The sequence below is a fragment of the Caenorhabditis remanei genome, chromosome IV (genome assembly GCF_010183535.1).
Source record: "Caenorhabditis remanei strain PX506 chromosome IV, whole genome shotgun sequence".
NCBI classification, from domain to species: Eukaryota; Metazoa; Nematoda; class Chromadorea; order Rhabditida; family Rhabditidae; genus Caenorhabditis; species Caenorhabditis remanei.
In genome coordinates this window covers 24,879,168-24,898,158 of record NC_071331.1, presented here as the reverse complement: position 1 = coordinate 24,898,158, position 18,991 = coordinate 24,879,168, and the positions used below count along the sequence as shown (strand labels likewise).

At 38.5% G+C, this 18,991-nt stretch overlaps 7 protein-coding genes across 7 annotated transcripts; 4 read left to right on the top strand and 3 right to left on the bottom strand.

Moving 5' to 3' along the window:
• Nucleotides 1-7,258: 7,258 nt before the first annotated feature.
• Nucleotides 7,259-7,522, top strand: GCK72_016171 (uncharacterized protein; the record flags this gene model as incomplete). Its single annotated transcript, XM_053731364.1, has 1 exon — nt 7,259-7,522. The coding sequence occupies one exon, from the start codon at nt 7,259-7,261 to the stop codon at nt 7,520-7,522; it is 264 nt and encodes an 87-aa protein (XP_053586136.1).
• Nucleotides 7,523-7,790: 268 nt separating this feature from the next.
• Nucleotides 7,791-8,145, bottom strand: GCK72_016170 (uncharacterized protein; the record flags this gene model as incomplete). The annotated part of the gene is made up of 2 exons (XM_053731363.1): nt 7,791-8,022; nt 8,102-8,145. 2 exons carry the CDS (start codon nt 8,143-8,145, stop codon nt 7,791-7,793), a joined length of 276 nt encoding a protein of 91 aa, XP_053586135.1.
• Nucleotides 8,146-11,522: 3,377 nt separating this feature from the next.
• Nucleotides 11,523-12,336, top strand: GCK72_016169 (uncharacterized protein; the record flags this gene model as incomplete). Its single annotated transcript, XM_003094111.2, has 3 exons — nt 11,523-11,683; nt 11,922-12,030; nt 12,217-12,336. The coding sequence occupies 3 exons, from the start codon at nt 11,523-11,525 to the stop codon at nt 12,334-12,336; spliced, it is 390 nt and encodes a 129-aa protein (XP_003094159.2).
• A 498-nt stretch (nt 12,337-12,834) lies between these two features.
• On the bottom strand, nt 12,835-14,213 carry GCK72_016168 (uncharacterized protein; the record flags this gene model as incomplete). The annotated part of the gene is made up of 4 exons (XM_003094090.2): nt 12,835-12,982; nt 13,533-13,835; nt 13,882-14,081; nt 14,136-14,213. 4 exons carry the CDS (start codon nt 14,211-14,213, stop codon nt 12,835-12,837), a joined length of 729 nt encoding a protein of 242 aa, XP_003094138.2.
• Nucleotides 14,214-15,054: 841 nt separating this feature from the next.
• Nucleotides 15,055-15,725, top strand: GCK72_016167 (uncharacterized protein; the record flags this gene model as incomplete). Its single annotated transcript, XM_003094102.2, has 2 exons — nt 15,055-15,145; nt 15,343-15,725. The coding sequence occupies 2 exons, from the start codon at nt 15,055-15,057 to the stop codon at nt 15,723-15,725; spliced, it is 474 nt and encodes a 157-aa protein (XP_003094150.2).
• GCK72_016166 (uncharacterized protein) lies at nt 15,219-18,963 on the bottom strand (the record flags this gene model as incomplete). Its single annotated transcript, XM_053731362.1, has 3 exons — nt 15,219-15,651; nt 18,501-18,603; nt 18,663-18,963. 3 exons carry the CDS (start codon nt 18,961-18,963, stop codon nt 15,219-15,221), a joined length of 837 nt encoding a protein of 278 aa, XP_053586134.1.
• On the top strand, nt 16,122-18,987 carry GCK72_016165 (uncharacterized protein; the record flags this gene model as incomplete). Its single annotated transcript, XM_053731361.1, has 4 exons — nt 16,122-16,243; nt 16,288-16,417; nt 17,576-17,840; nt 18,467-18,987. 4 exons carry the CDS (start codon nt 16,122-16,124, stop codon nt 18,985-18,987), a joined length of 1,038 nt encoding a protein of 345 aa, XP_053586133.1.
• Between the last annotated feature and the right edge of the window lie 4 nt (nt 18,988-18,991).

Genomic DNA, 18,991 nt, shown 5'->3' with positions numbered 1-18,991 from the left:
TCTGTGTTTCCACGTGTCCGGATATCCAAAATTGTGAAAATTCGGTCAAAAACAGCCAAATTTTACAATTTTCATGTCCATCTGTGTTTCCACGTGTCCGGATATCCAAAATTGTGAAAATTTGGTCAAAAACAGCCAAATTTTACAATTTTCATGTCCATCTGTGTTTCCACGTGTCCGGATATCCAAAATTGTGAAAATTTGGTCAAAAACAGCCAAATTTTACAATTTTCATGTCCATCTGTGTTTCCACGTGTCCGGATATCCAAAATTGTGAAAATTCGGTCAAAAACAGCCAAATTTTACAATTTTCATGTCCATCTGTGTTTCCACGTGTCCGGATATCCAAAATTGTGAAAATTCGGTCAAAAACAGCCAAATTTTACAATTTTCATGTCCATCTGTGTTTCCACGTGTCCGGATATCCAAAATTGTGAAAATTCGGTCAAAAACAGCCAAATTTTACAATTTTCATGTCCATCTGTGTGTCCGAATGTCCAGATGTCCAAAAATTGTGAAAATTTGGTCAAAAACAGCCAAATTTTACAATTTTCATGTCCATCTGTGTTTCCACGTGTCCGGATATCCAAAATTGTGAAAATTCGGTCAAAAACAGCCAAATTTTACAATTTTCATGTCCATCTGTGTTTCCACGTGTCCAGATGTCCAAAAATTGTGAATTTTCGGTCAAAAACAACCGAATTTTACAATTTTAATGTCCATCTGTGTGTCCGAATGTCCAGATGTCCAAAAATTGTGAAAATTTGGTCAAAAACAGCCAAATTTTACAATTTTCATGTCCATCTGTGTTTCCACGTGTCCGGATATCCAAAATTGTGAAAATTCGGTCAAAAACAGCCAAATTTTACAATTTTCATGTCCATCTGTGTTTCCACGTGTCCAGATGTCCAAAAATTGTGAAAATTCGGTCAAAAACAGCCAAATTTTACAATTTTCATGTCCATCTGTGTTTCCACGTGTCCGGATATCCAAAATTGTGAAAATTCGGTCAAAAACAGCCAAATTTTACAATTTTCATGTCCATCTGTGTTTCCACGTGTCCGGATATCCAAAATTGTGAAAATTCGGTCAAAAACAGCCAAATTTTACAATTTTCATGTCCATCTGTGTTTCCACGTGTCCAGATGTCCAAAAATTGTGAAAATTCGGTCAAAAACAGCCAAATTTTACAATTTTCGTGTCTATCTGTGCGTCCGAACGTCCAGATGTCCAAGAATTATGAAATATGGGTCAAAAATCGCTAAAATTTAACGATTTTCATGACCATATGTGCGTCCGAACGCCCAGATGTCCAAAAATTGTGAAAATTCGGTTAAAAACAGCCAAATTTCACAATTTTCATGTCTATCTGGTTGTCGAAAAGTCCAGATGTCCAAGAATTGTGAAATTTGGGTCGAAATCAACCAAATTTTACAATTTTCATGTCCATCTGTGAGTCTGAGTGTCCAGATGTCCAACAAATGCGGATTTTCGGTCAAAAACAGCCAAATTGAACAATTTCAAGTCCATCTGTGTTTCCACGTGTCCAGATGTCCAAAAATTGTGAAAATTTGGTCAAAAACAGCCAAATTTTACAATTTTCATGTCCATCTGTGTTTCCACGTGTCCAGATGTCCAAAAATTGTGAAAATTTGGTCAAAAACAGCCAAATTTTACAATTTTCATGTCCATCTGTGTTTCCACGTGTCCGGATATCCAAAATTGTGAAAATTCGGTCAAAAACAGCCAAATTTTACAATTTTCATGTCCATCTGTGTTTCCACGTGTCCAGTCTGTGTTTCCACGTGTCCAGATGTCCAAAAATTGTGAAAATTTGGTCAAAAACAGCCAAATTTTACAATTTTCATGTCCATCTGTGTTCCCACGTGTCCAGATGTCCAAAAATTGTGAATTTTCGGTCAAAAACAACCGAATTTTACAATTTTAATGTCCATCTGTGTGTCCGAATGTCCAGATGTCCAAAAATTGTGAAAATTTGGTCAAAAACAGCCAAATTTTACAATTTTCATGTCCATCTGTGTTTCCACGTGTCCGGATATCCAAAATTGTGAAAATTCGGTCAAAAACAGCCAAATTTTACAATTTTCATGTCCATCTGTGTTTCCACGTGTCCGGATATCCAAAATTGTGAAAATTCGGTCAAAAACAGCCAAATTTTACAATTTTCATGTCCATCTGTGTTTCCACGTGTCCAGATGTCCAAAAATTGTGAAAATTTGGTCAAAAACAGCCAAATTTTACAATTTTCATGTCCATCTGTGTTTCCACGTGTCCGGATATCCAAAATTGTGAAAATTCGGTCAAAAACAGCCAAATTTTACAATTTTCATGTCCATCTGTGTTTCCACGTGTCCGGATATCCAAAATTGTGAAAATTCGGTCAAAAACAGCCAAATTTTACAATTTTCATGTCCATCTGTGTTTCCACGTGTCCAGTCTGTGTTTCCACGTGTCCAGATGTCCAAAAATTGTGAAAATTTGGTCAAAAACAGCCAAATTTTACAATTTTCATGTCCATCTGTGTTCCCACGTGTCCAGATGTCCAAAAATTGTGAATTTTCGGTCAAAAACAACCGAATTTTACAATTTTCATGTCCATCTGTGTTTCCACGTGTCCAGTCTGTGTTTCCACGTGTCCAGATGTCCAAAAATTGTGAAAATTTGGTCAAAAACAGCCAAATTTTACAATTTTCATGTCCATCTGTGTTTCCACGTGTCCAGATGTCCAAAAATTGTGAAAATTCGGTCAAAAACAGCCAAATTTTACAATTTTCATGTCCATCTGTGTTTCCACGTGTCCAGATGTCCAAAAATTGTGAAAATTCGGTCAAAAACAGCCAAATTTTACAATTTTCATGTCCATCTGTGTTCCCACGTGTCCAGATGTCCAAAAATTGTGAAAATTTGGTCAAAAACAGCCAAATTTTACAATTTTCATGTCCATCTGTGTTCCCACGTGTCCAGATGTCCAAAAATTGTGAAAATTTGGTCAAAAACAGCCAAATTTTACAATTTTCATGTCCATCTGTGTTTCCACGTGTCCAGATGTCCAAAAATTGTGAAAATTTGGTCAAAAACAGCCAAATTTTACAATTTTCATGTCCATCTGTGTTCCCACGTGTCCAGATGTCCAAAAATTGTGAAAATTTGGTCAAAAACAGCCAAATTTTACAATTTTCATGTCCATCTGTGTTTCCACGTGTCCAGATGTCCAAAAATTGTGAAAATTTGGTCAAAAACAGCCAAATTTTACAATTTTCATGTCCATCTGTGTTTCCACGTGTCCAGATGTCCAAAAATTGTGAAAATTTGGTCAAAAACAGCCAAATTTTACAATTTTCATGTCCATCTGTGTTCCCACGTGTCCAGATGTCCAAAAATTGTGAAAATTCGGTCAAAAAACAGCCAAATTTTACAATTTTCATGTCCATCTGTGTTTCCACGTGTCCGGATATCCAAAATTGTGAAAATTTGGTCAAAAACAGCCAAATTTTACAATTTTCATGTCCATCTGTGTTTCCACGTGTCCAGTCTGTGTTTCCACGTGTCCAGATGTCCAAAAATTGTGAAAATTTGGTCAAAAACAGCCAAATTTTACAATTTTCATGTCCATCTGTGTTTCCACGTGTCCGGATATCCAAAATTGTGAAAATTCGGTCAAAAACAGCCAAATTTTACAATTTTCATGTCCATCTGTGTGTCCGAATGTCCAGATGTCCAAAAATTGTGAAAATTTGGTCAAAAACAGCCAAATTTTACAATTTTCATGTCCATCTGTGTTTCCACGTGTCCGGATATCCAAAATTGTGAAAATTCGGTCAAAAACAGCCAAATTTTACAATTTTCATGTCCATCTGTGTTTCCACGTGTCCGGATATCCAAAATTGTGAAAATTCGGTCAAAAACAGCCAAATTTTACAATTTTCATGTCCATCTGTGTTTCCACGTGTCCGGATATCCAAAATTGTGAAAATTTGGTCAAAAACAGCCAAATTTTACAATTTTCATGTCCATCTGTGTTTCCACGTGTCCGGATATCCAAAATTGTGAAAATTTGGTCAAAAACAGCCAAATTTTACAATTTTCATGTCCATCTGTGTTTCCACGTGTCCGGATATCCAAAATTGTGAAAATTCGGTCAAAAACAGCCAAATTTTACAATTTTCATGTCCATCTGTGTTTCCACGTGTCCGGATATCCAAAATTGTGAAAATTCGGTCAAAAACAGCCAAATTTTACAATTTTCATGTCCATCTGTGTTTCCACGTGTCCGGATATCCAAAATTGTGAAAATTCGGTCAAAAACAGCCAAATTTTACAATTTTCATGTCCATCTGTGTGTCCGAATGTCCAGATGTCCAAAAATTGTGAAAATTTGGTCAAAAACAGCCAAATTTTACAATTTTCATGTCCATCTGTGTTTCCACGTGTCCGGATATCCAAAATTGTGAAAATTCGGTCAAAAACAGCCAAATTTTACAATTTTCATGTCCATCTGTGTTTCCACGTGTCCAGATGTCCAAAAATTGTGAATTTTCGGTCAAAAACAACCGAATTTTACAATTTTAATGTCCATCTGTGTGTCCGAATGTCCAGATGTCCAAAAATTGTGAAAATTTGGTCAAAAACAGCCAAATTTTACAATTTTCATGTCCATCTGTGTTTCCACGTGTCCGGATATCCAAAATTGTGAAAATTCGGTCAAAAACAGCCAAATTTTACAATTTTCATGTCCATCTGTGTTTCCACGTGTCCAGATGTCCAAAAATTGTGAAAATTCGGTCAAAAACAGCCAAATTTTACAATTTTCATGTCCATCTGTGTTTCCACGTGTCCGGATATCCAAAATTGTGAAAATTCGGTCAAAAACAGCCAAATTTTACAATTTTCATGTCCATCTGTGTTTCCACGTGTCCGGATATCCAAAATTGTGAAAATTCGGTCAAAAACAGCCAAATTTTACAATTTTCATGTCCATCTGTGTTTCCACGTGTCCGGATATCCAAAATTGTGAAAATTTGGTCAAAAACAGCCAAATTTTACAATTTTCATGTCCATCTGTGTTTCCACGTGTCCGGATATCCAAAATTGTGAAAATTTGGTCAAAAACAGCCAAATTTTACAATTTTCATGTCCATCTGTGTTTCCACGTGTCCGGATATCCAAAATTGTGAAAATTCGGTCAAAAACAGCCAAATTTTACAATTTTCATGTCCATCTGTGTTTCCACGTGTCCGGATATCCAAAATTGTGAAAATTCGGTCAAAAACAGCCAAATTTTACAATTTTCATGTCCATCTGTGTTTCCACGTGTCCGGATATCCAAAATTGTGAAAATTCGGTCAAAAACAGCCAAATTTTACAATTTTCATGTCCATCTGTGTGTCCGAATGTCCAGATGTCCAAAAATTGTGAAAATTTGGTCAAAAACAGCCAAATTTTACAATTTTCATGTCCATCTGTGTTTCCACGTGTCCGGATATCCAAAATTGTGAAAATTCGGTCAAAAACAGCCAAATTTTACAATTTTCATGTCCATCTGTGTTTCCACGTGTCCAGATGTCCAAAAATTGTGAATTTTCGGTCAAAAACAACCGAATTTTACAATTTTAATGTCCATCTGTGTGTCCGAATGTCCAGATGTCCAAAAATTGTGAAAATTTGGTCAAAAACAGCCAAATTTTACAATTTTCATGTCCATCTGTGTTTCCACGTGTCCGGATATCCAAAATTGTGAAAATTCGGTCAAAAACAGCCAAATTTTACAATTTTCATGTCCATCTGTGTTTCCACGTGTCCAGATGTCCAAAAATTGTGAAAATTCGGTCAAAAACAGCCAAATTTTACAATTTTCATGTCCATCTGTGTTTCCACGTGTCCGGATATCCAAAATTGTGAAAATTCGGTCAAAAACAGCCAAATTTTACAATTTTCATGTCCATCTGTGTTTCCACGTGTCCGGATATCCAAAATTGTGAAAATTCGGTCAAAAACAGCCAAATTTTACAATTTTCATGTCCATCTGTGTTTCCACGTGTCCAGATGTCCAAAAATTGTGAAAATTCGGTCAAAAACAGCCAAATTTTACAATTTTCATGTCCATCTGTGTTTCCACGTGTCCGGATATCCAAAATTGTGAAAATTCGGTCAAAAACAGCCAAATTTTACAATTTTCATGTCCATCTGTGTTTCCACGTGTCCGGATATCCAAAATTGTGAAAATTCGGTCAAAAACAGCCAAATTTTACAATTTTCATGTCCATCTGTGTTTCCACGTGTCCGGATATCCAAAATTGTGAAAATTCGGTCAAAAACAGCCAAATTTTACAATTTTCATGTCCATCTGTGTTTCCACGTGTCCAGATGTCCAAAAATTGTGAATTTTCGGTCAAAAACAACCGAATTTTACAATTTTAATGTCCATCTGTGTGTCCGAATGTCCAGATGTCCAAAAATTGTGAAAATTTGGTCAAAAACAGCCAAATTTTACAATTTTCATGTCCATCTGTGTTTCCACGTGTCCGGATATCCAAAATTGTGAAAATTCGGTCAAAAACAGCCAAATTTTACAATTTTCATGTCCATCTGTGTTTCCACGTGTCCGGATATCCAAAATTGTGAAAATTCGGTCAAAAACAGCCAAATTTTACAATTTTCATGTCCATCTGTGTTTCCACGTGTCCGGATATCCAAAATTGTGAAAATTCGGTCAAAAACAGCCAAATTTTACAATTTTCATGTCCATCTGTGTTTCCACGTGTCCGGATATCCAAAATTGTGAAAATTCGGTCAAAAACAGCCAAATTTTACAATTTTCATGTCCATCTGTGTTTCCACGTGTCCAGATGTCCAAAAATTGTGAAAATTCGGTCAAAAACAGCCAAATTTTACAATTTTCATGTCCATCTGTGTTTCCACGTGTCCGGATATCCAAAATTGTGAAAATTCGGTCAAAAACAGCCAAATTTTACAATTTTCATGTCCATCTGTGTTTCCACGTGTCCGGATATCCAAAATTGTGAATTTTCGGTCAAAAATCGCTAAAATTTAACGATTTTCATGACCATCTGTGTGTCCGAACGTCCAGATGTCCAAAAATTGTAAAAATTCGGTCAAAAACAGCCGAATTTTACAATTTTCACGTCCATCTGTGTGTCCGAATATTAAAAAATAACTATTTATTTACAAATTTCAGGCGCCTATCCTGGTTCACTGCTCGAATGGAATCGGACCCGCAATGATGTTCACAGGAATCGACTACGTCTCAAGGTGGATGGAAATTGACGAGTCGATGACTTTTGAAGAGTCATTCAAACGATTAGCCGAGAAAAGACATCATTCGGTTCAAAATGTGAGACAAATCGGATGGATTCATGTTGGAGCCGTGTATATGCTGTCAGTTAATAATGAGGTGGATTTATTTGGATACAACGACATCAAGGGAGTTTTCAACGATATGATCCAAAAACGTGTAGGAGTTCCGAGAGATGCTCAGTTTTGATGGTTACAATTGGAATTTATTACTCGATGAAATGGAATTTGACTACTCGAATTTAATTTATGTGTGTGTGAAATGGATAGAAAGGAAACTATTTTAAAATTATTTTTTAATGAGAACTGGATTTGGATTTGAAATGCTATGAATGAATGAATTGTGGATTTGAATTTGTGTTTTTTAGCGAAAAATTACAGATTTTGGAGGTTAGAATCATGGAAAATGGAAAAAATCTGAATTTTCTATGATACTTTTAACATTTTTCAGCCTTTTTTCAAAATTTCTCCCCGCATACCTTCATCAGAATTCCAATCTGAATTTCGACGTCTTCTGGATTCTGAATATCCACTAGATTCCCAATTTCTCCTCGTAATCTCTCGATGATTCCAATCTTCGTCCATCCGAATCCATAACCGAATTTCTTGATTTCCGTATCACTTTTTGGCGTTTCAGCACTCGGAATCTCCTGATCGACGAGCAATTCGTTGCCTTCGGAATCCCTCAACCTGAAAACATCGATTTCTCTCAATTTTACGCTAAAAATGAGTTAAAAATCGATGATTTACCTCAAAAAATTGGGCAGACATGTAAAAACGAATATGAATGATCCAGAAGACCGGTGTGAGCATCTGGAAATAAGGAAATGGAAGAAAATTGAGGTTTGAAATGGAAAAAAATTGGATTTTAAGGAGAAAATAGAGTTTTTGAACGAAAAACAAACAGGTTTTGTGGGAAAAACGGCGGTTTTTAGACTAAAAATGTGAGTTTTCAGCATTTTTATCAACTTTTGGACAAACTTGAATATTTTTCTATTTTAAATTCAATTTTGTAGCTGGCAAATAGATTTCCGGTTCAAAAAATAGATTTTTCACTCTAAAAATCGTATTTTTCTTTCAAGAAAGTTTTTTGACGGGAAATTTGAAATTCTTCAGGTTTTTTAACGGTTTTTCGGATTTCTTCAGTAAATTTGACTATCTTTCCTTGATTTTCCACCTTAAAACACTCCAAATATCACATCTTCCCCTAAAAATCGTCTAAAAATGAGCTATATCTGAAATTTACACTTTTTTGAAATTATAAACTTCTTGGGGTGAAAAGAGAACAATTATGAAAACTGTAATTTTCAGTTTTCTAAACCGAATTTTCTAGAACTTTCCGGATTTTCTCTTCAAAAACCTCATTTTTAGCTCTAAAATCACATTTTCCATCTCTGAAATTAAAAAAAAACTGTTTGGAGTACGGTCAGCGACGACAAAGTCCGCAAACACCGAATGGCGGGAAGCTGCGAATTTTGAATATTTTTTCTCGGAAATGTGCTTAAAATCATCACTTTTCAACGGTTCCCATTGCGTTTTAGTATGTTTTTTTTGCTGAATTTCCGAATTTCAACAAAAATTATCAATTTACAAATTAAATTTCCAGCTCTTCACCGTTAAAACCTGATTTTTAGCTTAAATTCAACACTTTCTGATGAAAATTCGATCATTTTTCAGCGCAAAATGTCGGAAACTCCATCGATTAGTATCTACGAGTCGCTATTCGCTCAATCGGATGAAACTGACGCGATTCTGGTGGTGGAGGGAAAGAAAATGCATGTTAATAAAACGGTAGGCTCTATTTCAAATGAAAATTTAAAAAGTTCGATTTTCAGGTTCTCTCGTTCCATTCTGACTACTTCAAAACGCTTTTCAATGGAGAATTCAAAGAAAAATCGATGCCAGAAATTCCGATTGAAGATGTAAACTTCGAGGATTTCGCAGCGACTTTGAGTCTTCTTTTTCCATCTCCAATCAAGCCGACAGGTATAATATTAAAATTATTAATCTGAAAAAAGACTCATTTTTCCAGATGAAAACGTGGAGCGACTTCTGGAAATTGCTGATCGATTTCTTATTCCATCAGTCAAATATACATTGGAACTATTCGTGAAAACGTGCTTTATGGATGAAATCGACAAGATTCGAAATGCCGACAAATTCAAATTCAAGGATTCTCCAATCGATATTTATGCACTCATTCTTTATGATAGCTCTCAATGGAAAACTGCTGAGAAATCATATGAAAATTATGAAAAGTTGTGTGGAGCAATGGGAAAACCAGCGTTTTCATTTAACGACTATAAATATTGGTTCAAAAAGTATTCCAAACAAAGAGGAAGGTAAGAAAACATGTTTTGTGGATGATATTTTACAATTCTCTATTTTCAGAGATGATCTCCCGATTCCTGACATTCGTGGATGCATTCTATTAGATGTCATCAATGGGAAACCAGCTGAAAAATCGATGGATGATTTGTGTAAAGCATTCAAACATCATAAAATCAATAGGGAAGATCATGACTACTGGTACCAACGATTTCAAAATGGACACCTGTTCAATCCAATTACATTCTCCGATTTGCCGGAAGATGTGGTCTCTGAAATTGTTGAGAGATGTGATATTAAGTCATAGTAAGCAATTATAAATTGCAATTAATGATATAATTATCTTAATTTTTTTCAGTCTTCAACTCCGAAAAGTGTCAAATGGCCTCCGAAGAATTGTCGATCACTCAAAACCACCACTCACACATTTCTCATTCGAATTTGAAGAAAACCAGATCTCCTTGAATCTGAACAATGAAGTGCCAGTGATTTTTACTGATCTTAACGACCTGGACCCTCCTTCACATTTCCCTGGTCATTTCTACAAGTTTAAGGACAACGATTACGCGAAGGTGGCGTTCAACTATTTGGAGATGGTGCTGAAAAATCGGAAACTACAATTGAACCATTTTGGAGTTGTATTTCCCAAGGAAAAGCATAATAAAAGCAATCAAATGCTTCGTGATCTTCTCAGCTCATTGAGTCATAAAATCCACGCGAAACATTTTGTCATTCGTTTTCAAAATGACGAGGATCTCATTACTATGCTGAAATGTATCAAACCGGGAACACTCAAATCTTTGTCGTTGGGCGCATACATCGAAGACGACGGAGAACTCCCAGAACTCCCGAGTATTGCGAGTATTGATATATTGGTGGAGATGGAACAATGGAAACAAGCTAAATACCTTCGTATCTTACTATTTCTAGACACATCGATCGAGCACTTCTTCCATTTCAAGGCGTTTGATATCTATATTATCTCGCTTTCGATTGAAGACGCACTGAACCTGGCACACGTCAGTTGAATACAATCTGAAAGCATTTATAAATTATTGATTTTCAGGCTCTCTCCAATAATTCAGATTTCAATAGCTGTCGAATAGAAGTTGAAAGATACGATCAGGAAGCTGTCAAGAACGCGCTTCGTATTGATCAGGACAATTTGACAGAACTGTTTCCAAATCTTTACATTCAATTTGACATATCAGAGATCGTGATTCGGAACGTTGACTCTCCACTGATGTTTCATTTCCACTGATGTTTCATCTGTTTATTTTTTGTTTCTATAAAACTCATATTGTTGTTTCTTGCGTTCAAAAATTGTAAAATTGATAAGGGTTTTTTTGCATGTTTCTTCTTTTTTTAATAAAAAAATGCCAAAATATATGTTTTCAGTTGTTTTTCTTTTCATTTTTGGTTTTCGAGACCGATTTCATAGCAACTGAGTTGACAATAGCGAATTTTCCGCCAATTCTTGACATTCTCGTATTCTTACCAATGGAACGTCTCAAATCATCTCAATGTCACTCCCGGTGTCTAGAATTCCCCCTTTCAAGTACATCTCCATTCTTATATTATTCTTTCTTTACGAATTACACTCCCCCTTTTTCCTTCCTTCTCCATGACTACATAGCATTTCGAAATTGTTTCGTTCTTCTCTTCCCAAAACTCCGCCCACTACTCGCAGTCCAGTCCTCCAGAAATTGAGCGCATCCGAGGGTCGCTCAATTATCCAAAGCGTCAACCGGATAGTTGTTGAGTATTGGTAGGGAATGGTGTAAAATCAACCTACTCTTTTCTCTTTTCAACTTGGTTTTTAGTGATTTTTTGCATTTTTTTTTCAATTTCATTTTCAGACAATGAGATTGCTCTTCCTTCTCATCATCACCCTGGTATGTACCGTACTCCCTTGTGCACCGCCCGGATTTGTGCAGTCGAATGACCCGTCACAAGTTGGTGCGCGATGCTCCGATTTGATTCTCTACCCGGTTTCAGCTGTAGATCAGACAGATCAGTATAGGTAAGAGGATCTTCTAACGCGCTCCATCGCACAACGGTGCCAAAATCGAGAAAACGCGACGCGCACGCAACGCGGGAGGTAAATTCAACACTTTTCGATGGAGACCTTGGTGCGAAGGTCCGCAACGAAAAGTTTTGAATTTCCCTGCCGCGTTGCGTGTGCGTCGCGGTTTTCTTGAATTTGGCACTCAGCCAAGTGGCATCCCTGTGACAATACTCATGAGATTTTCTGTTTCCAGATTCGACTATAGTGATGTCTCATTCGGAAACACTCACGCGCAGGGAGCCACCGTCGCCATAACATGTACGACTGGCGGCCAAGCGGCCACTGTGGAGGGATATGACCAGGTACGTCGCTTGTTGCTAAGGGGGATCCTTTTTGAAAATCGTATAGTGGTCAACAGCACTGGGAATTATTTATCATGGGTCTATTCACAATGTAGCAAAAAAAGCAAAAAAGCTATTTTTACAAGGAAAAATAGGTTTTTTTTGCTTTTTTGCTACATTGGTCCATTATTACTTGTACATTTTCAGCAACGAGCATCGATCTCTGCTGCTCCGTCCCTGCTCGCCACCTGCACCAACGTCGGCGGTTCACAGTACACGTGGACGATTTTGGGACGAATTTTGCAGTTTGTCGATTGTCGATTCTAATTTTTTTGTATTTTTTTATTTCTTCTCCAAAACCGCCGAGCTTTTGCAATAGTCTTTCATAATGAATCTCTAATTTTAGGTGTTCAAAGTCCATAACCCTAATAGCCACGTGTACTTTTCCTCTATTGGACTTTTATCTCACCTGTATTTTTGAATCTGAATCTATAATAATAAATAAAACTTTCCAATCGACGTTCCACGCGGGTAGTTTCCGTGTGAATACCGGTCAGGACGCATGCGCACATAGCTAGTTAGCTATTGCCGAGGATGGGGGGCAATTACGCCGCTCAGATGCACTTGGATGGGGGGTAGCAGCAAAATTTCTGTAAGCGTGACGTGATTGATGACCAACCTATGGTGATTTGTGACAATTTAAAAGAGAGGGAGTTTTTCATGAGAGGAAAACGAATAATTTAGCACAAATAATACATTAAAACCGGAGCATAGCGGTAAAAACGAAAATCGGATGGGTGAAAAGAGAGAGAGAGAGAGAGCGATTTAGAGAACTTGCTCGATGTGTGGTGGGAAAGAGAGATGTGGAGTCGGGGTCTGCACGAATGGGAATCCTGGTTTGTCTGGACGGAAAAGTTCGAACTTTGAGCCAGTTTTGTCGATGACGGCGAGACGGACAACTCCTCCGGATGATCTCAAATCAAACATTATTTTTAAATTCTGCTTATAGTTTAAAAAAAAACTTTGAAAATCATATGTAAGTGTCGTTTTAAAGCTCGAAATAACGATTTTAAGGCTGAGGCCAGAAAAATCGCTCTAGAATGTAGTTTTGAGCCGAAAAACACGAAAAAATCGCTGAAAGTTGCGATTTTAAAGCAAAATCGTGATAAATCGGTCCGAACTGTCATTTTTAAAAGGAGAAGTTCCTAAAAATTGAAAAATGGTGTCAAAATTACGATTATTCGACTGGAAATAACTTTTTCAGTCTATAAACGGAAAAAATCGCTCGAAAATAACGATTTTAAGGCTGAATCCAGAAAAATCGCTCTAGAATGTCGTCTTCCTCCAAAAGCAATTGTTTCAGAGGAAAATGTTGGGATAAAGGGAATTCTCGCTTAAATTCAGAATATTTCCAAACATGACTGGCTAGAGAAGACCAAAACGGAGCTTAAAAGTGATCCCAGAATAGTTTTTTTGCGAAATTTTGGCCAAACAAGTCATTTGATTCTTCAAAAGAGCCGTACCCATCACGGAATGTGGCAAGACCGACGGCTTGCTTGACAATAGCCTTGCACTCATCAAGAGTCAAATCAGGTCTCCATTGACTATCAAGGAATCCTTGCACAAAGGTTGATCCAGATCCAGAAGCCGTCGACCGTTGGCGCGACACGAATCCTCCAATTGGAATGGCGTAAACCTGTCCGCCAAGTTCGCTATCCCATCCAGCGACGAGTACGGAGGCCGAGAGCTGCTCACGATAGTTGTAGAGAAACTGACGGAAAATTTGACTTGAGCGGTAGATCGTGACTGGTTTGTTCTCGGTCATACTGCAAAAAAATGATTAAAATAGGCAAAAAATGAAGATTTCCTTACGTATAAACGTCAATATGATACTTGGCGATATCAGCGATCGCTTGAGTGTCGGCAGCAGATCCCGAACGGCACACAACCATGTTCTCCGTGATTGGAGTGATTTTGTTGGTGGCACGAGAGGTGATGAACGATCCTGCACTGGTTCTCGAGTCGGTACCCACGACAACACCTCCGTTGTACTCCATGGCGATGAGTGTGGTCTGAAAATTGTGATTTAGTCAAATTTTCGCTTTATTTTAGTCAAAAAAGCTTACACCAGTGCTGATCTCCTCTTGTGGGTAGAATCCGATGGCTGGAATAGCCTTGCGCTTCTCGTCTCGCATAGTATCCATGATTCTGGAAAAATTTGATTAATTTCATTTCAAAACTATTCGAAAAAAAGGTTTTTGAACGATTTGAAACAGTTTTTTTCACAAAAAATCGTTATTACCGATTTTGAATAATCGGAAATTGGAGTTTTTGTGAACATTTATTTCGAAAAACAACAAAAAGTCTTCGCATTTCGAAAAAAAACGTATTTTTATCATTTTTAACCAATTTTTCCATAACAAATCGAAAAATTTCACTTCTTTTTCAAAATAGCAACTTGAAATTATAGAACATTGGAGTTTTTGTGAGTATTCAACAAAAAAGTCTTCGCATTCCGAATTTATTCGAAAAAAAAGTATTTTGAACAGTTTTTCACCAATTTTTTCACAAAAATTGATGAATTTTACTTATTTTTCAGATAAATTATCGGAAATCTGGGTTTTAGTGAATTTTTATTCCGAAAAATCACAAAAATCAACAAAAAACACACTAAAAAGAATTGTCATCCCGCCGCTAGCTGACAAAAACTCGCGTTCGAAATGGCGCTCTAACGGACAACCTGCACATCTAACTTTCCTGGCACGCTGCCAATTTTCGATTTTGGGAACGTTCAACGTGTTCTCTCCACGTTTCTTCGGATTTTCTCTACTCGTGTCGTCGTTTTTTGTCTCGAACCGGTTGCTGAAACTAGTTTTTAATGTATTTATTGAGATTCAGCAGCATTTATGCAGTATATTCCATGGAATATATTTGTTTTTATTCCCATGATTCTCGTTTATGAGAAATTATGTTAATTTCGTCGCTTTCTTTGATAATTAATATTTTCGCTTCGCTTATATTTAAAAAAATAGTTATTTTTCAGAAATGTCCGACCAGAGCTGCTACAAGTGCCAACAGCCAGGCCACATCTCTCGTAATTGCCCACAACGCGAGCAAGATGGTGGACGTAGAGGAGGTGGAGTGGTGTTGTATTTGGGGTGTTGAGTTGATTTAGGTAAATACATTATCTCTCTAAATTTCTTACCGAATTACAATTGTTTTTGAAGTTCTGGAGGAGAGGAGGCGAAGAGAAATGTGTTTAATGTGGCGGAGTTAGAGACTTGTTGAAGGATTTCGTTTTGTTTAGTAAAATAGTCATAATTTTCTTTCCAGGTGGTGGATCCACATGCTACAATTGCCAAGAAACTGGACACTTCTCGCGCGATTGCCCAAAGGGAGGATCCGGAGGAGGTCAACGTGATCGCAACAGCGGCGGTGGTGGTGGTGGATCGTGCTACAACTGTGGAGGACGCGGACACTACTCTCGTGACTGTCCATCTGCTAGAAGTGAGGAAGGAAGCGGCAGCAGAGGATACGGAGGAGGTGGACGTGGCGGAGGCAGCAGAAGCTTCGGCGGACAGAAGTGCTACAATTGCGGTCGCAACGGACACATTTCCCGCGAGTGCACCGAGAGCGGATCGGCTGAAGAGAAGCGTTGCTATAACTGCCAGGAGACTGGACACATCTCACGCGACTGCCCAACCACAAACAACTAAACAATTCGCCCCTGGCTTTTGTTTTTTTCCCTTTCTTCTCCCCACTGTTCTGTAACTCGAAATGTTATATCCCCCCAAACTTCCTACTCGTTCATTATTGTATAACCCTATCCCCATACTTCTGCATCTCAAATATATATATGTGAATGCTGGTTGTTATTCTCCCATTCTCCACGCACTATTCCCTTTTCTCTCTGAACCTCTTAATATTGAACGAAAGAAGTAATAAATTGTTGATTGAAGTCACACTTCCCTTCCTTCCTGCCCCTCTTCCAAATCGGAAGCCGGGGCGCGCGGGGGGCTCTCGTCGTCATAGCGACCACTCGAGAGCCGGCCCAAACTCGCGCGCGCCTCATTCTGTGTCCATTTCCCGTCGTATTGACTGCTTCGTGCGAGATGAGTTGCTGTTTCTCGAAGAAGCTTTTCAACCGCGGCGCGAATCGTCGTGAGGACTGTTATAGAGTCAAAGAGACCGGAGAAGCCAAGCCAGAGGACGGAGAAGCTCCAAAGTACTCGTGGTAAGTGCTAATTAATTAATTAATTGACTAATTAACAATTAAAGGGATCGTCGTGAAAAGGTGGATCCCGCTGATTTCACCGTTCAAGACATTCACAGCAAGACGTTGAGAAAGGAGGGGAAAGAGGGAGGACCTCTTCAAATCGAGAATTGCACGGCAAGTGATAAATCTGGCGTGTCGTGGGCGCGTTTTGTGTGACTGATGACGTCATGAAGCATTTCTAGAAGCTTCTGTCACAAGACCGTGGGAGTTGTTGCCATGGTTACACACGTCAGATTCCTCAGAGAGTCAGAGAAAGAGACAAGGCTATAATTTTTTTGTATGTGTCGAGTATTTATGTCTGAAAGCGATTCACCTGAAAATGTATGGAATTATGCTTGCAGGTGAAATTTTCAGAAGGAAAATAATGATTTTTGGCGCTTCTTACAACCGCGCTCTACCGAAATCGATGAAAATAGTGTGCGAAACTGAGAGACGCAGAGAAAAAGGGTGGAGCGCAGTTATAAGAACTGTACATAGCTAATACGTGTCAAAGCCCGGATAATTGGTGCCAAAATTCAATTTTTTTCGAATTTTTTTGATTTTTTTCACAAAACAGTCAAATTTCTGAGTATGATTCAGAATTAGAAGAAACTATTCTAAAAAACGTAACAAGGATTTTCAGTCATTTTTAATAATTTCCGGTGGAAATATTGCATTTTTCGAGAAAAACAATTTCAGACCTAATTTTTTGAATTTTCGCTGTGTATTCTGTGTGAGTATTAGCTCGGCACAGTTTTTTTCAACTGCGCTCCACCGAAATGAGCTTGAAAAATGTATCTTTTTCTCTGAATCTCTCAATTTCGCATACTATTTTCTTCGTTTTCGGTAGAACGCGGTTGTAAGACGCGTGCAGTGCTAATAAAAGTCGAAAAAGCACGATAGCAACGTTTTCAGCCTATATTTACTCGTATTACATAGAGAAAATTCGAAAAATTGGGTCTGAAATTGATTTTGAGTAGTCTCTCGAAAAATGCAATGTTTGCACGACTTAAAATTCGTATATCTCTGAAGTTCAATGAAGATTGTTGCGATATTGGATTATATATTCGGAATTAGAGTGTTGTGAAGTACATATTAGCCAATTTAAAAGATCGAGATACGTCTGGAACTTATTAGCACGACACCGGTCTTACAACCGCGCTCTACCGAAATCGATGAAAACAGACATTTTTCAAGGGCATCTCGGTGGAGCGCAGTTGTAAGATCTGTGCCAAGCTAATACCCTAGTGAATTTCAGAATTTTTCAGCAGTCGTTTTTCAGAAAATCAAAAAATTTCGTATCTTTTCCAGGACGCCACAATCCTCTTCCTCCATCAAACGTCTCAAGTCATCATCGACGATTGCCGTCGCTGTACCATCGTTCTCGGCCCAACCCAAGGCAGTGTCTTCGTCCGTGACTCGTCGAATTGCACTATTCTGACGTCATGCCAACAGCTGCGTACTCGCGACTGTACCAGCGTTCGCATTGGGATTCTGTGCCCAACGGAACCGATTATCGAGAATTCCAACGATATTTGCTTCTTCCATTTGGCAATGAAGTATCCACACTTGAAAGGTGAAAAATGGAAAACTAGTCATAATCACAGAGGTGCGAAGCTTAAGGTCGCTCCGTTGCACAGTGGTTGGCATAGTGCCAGAAAAGACTTGGCTGAGTGCCAAATTCAAGTTTAGCGTGTCTTTGTCGCATCTTTCAATGAAAAACCCGACCGGAGCGGTAAATTCCATACTTGTCAACCGGGCCGGCTTATAACTCGCTTCAAACTCAATATTATGAGCTGAAAAATATACCAAAATGTAGATCATGATGAGTTCTATGTCCGTGACCTATTACGGGCTGGATGGCAAAACGTTAATGTGCCGCGGGCCGGCAAAAAGTGCCAAAAAACACGAAAATGGCCAATAAAGCCATTCTAGCCCGGCCCGCGGCGCATTAACGAATAGACATCCGGCCCGTAGTAAGTCACAGATATAGAACTCGCCGAGATCTACAATTTGGTATATTTTTCAGCTCATAAAACTCAGTTGGAAGCGAGTTACGCGCCGGCCCGTGTCGGCCCGGTTTGCAAGTATGGTATCTTTCAATGAAAAACCCGACTCAGGCGGTAAATTCAAATCGTTTTATAGCGAACCTTACACCTTGCATCCCCGTGCATAATTAACATCTTTTACTTTTTATTTCAGATCAAATGCACGCTGTCGGTCTCCGCCCATTCACCAATCGTGTCGTCTCGGTACACGACTTCTCTCCAGCGGTCGGCAAGCCCAACTTTGTGGTGTCAGCTGAACCGTTGAAGATGTCGGAGGGTCAGGATGAGATTCTGAAAGTGAACACAGTGATTCTCAAGGCAACACCAGCTGACTTTATTCCACGTTTCACCGCAATGAAAGACGAAGATCCGACGTATCTTTACATTCTTGGAAAGTCCGAGCCAGTTGATGAGTTGGGCGACAGGGCTATCGAAATACTTCACGCCGTCTATAAGGCCGGTATGAAGGTGATGGCCACTTACGATGTGGAGACGAAGAATCTCGACGCGACACTCATTCCGTTCGCCAGAATGTCGGAACGACTCATTCTCTTCCAACTCTCCGGAAGTCTCGCCAATCTCGAGTGTGACGTGGATTTCGATCTGATCTCTGAGAACGACATGGAGCCACTTCAGAAGTTGCTCATTCATCTCAACGGAAGAAAAAGTGGCTAATTTT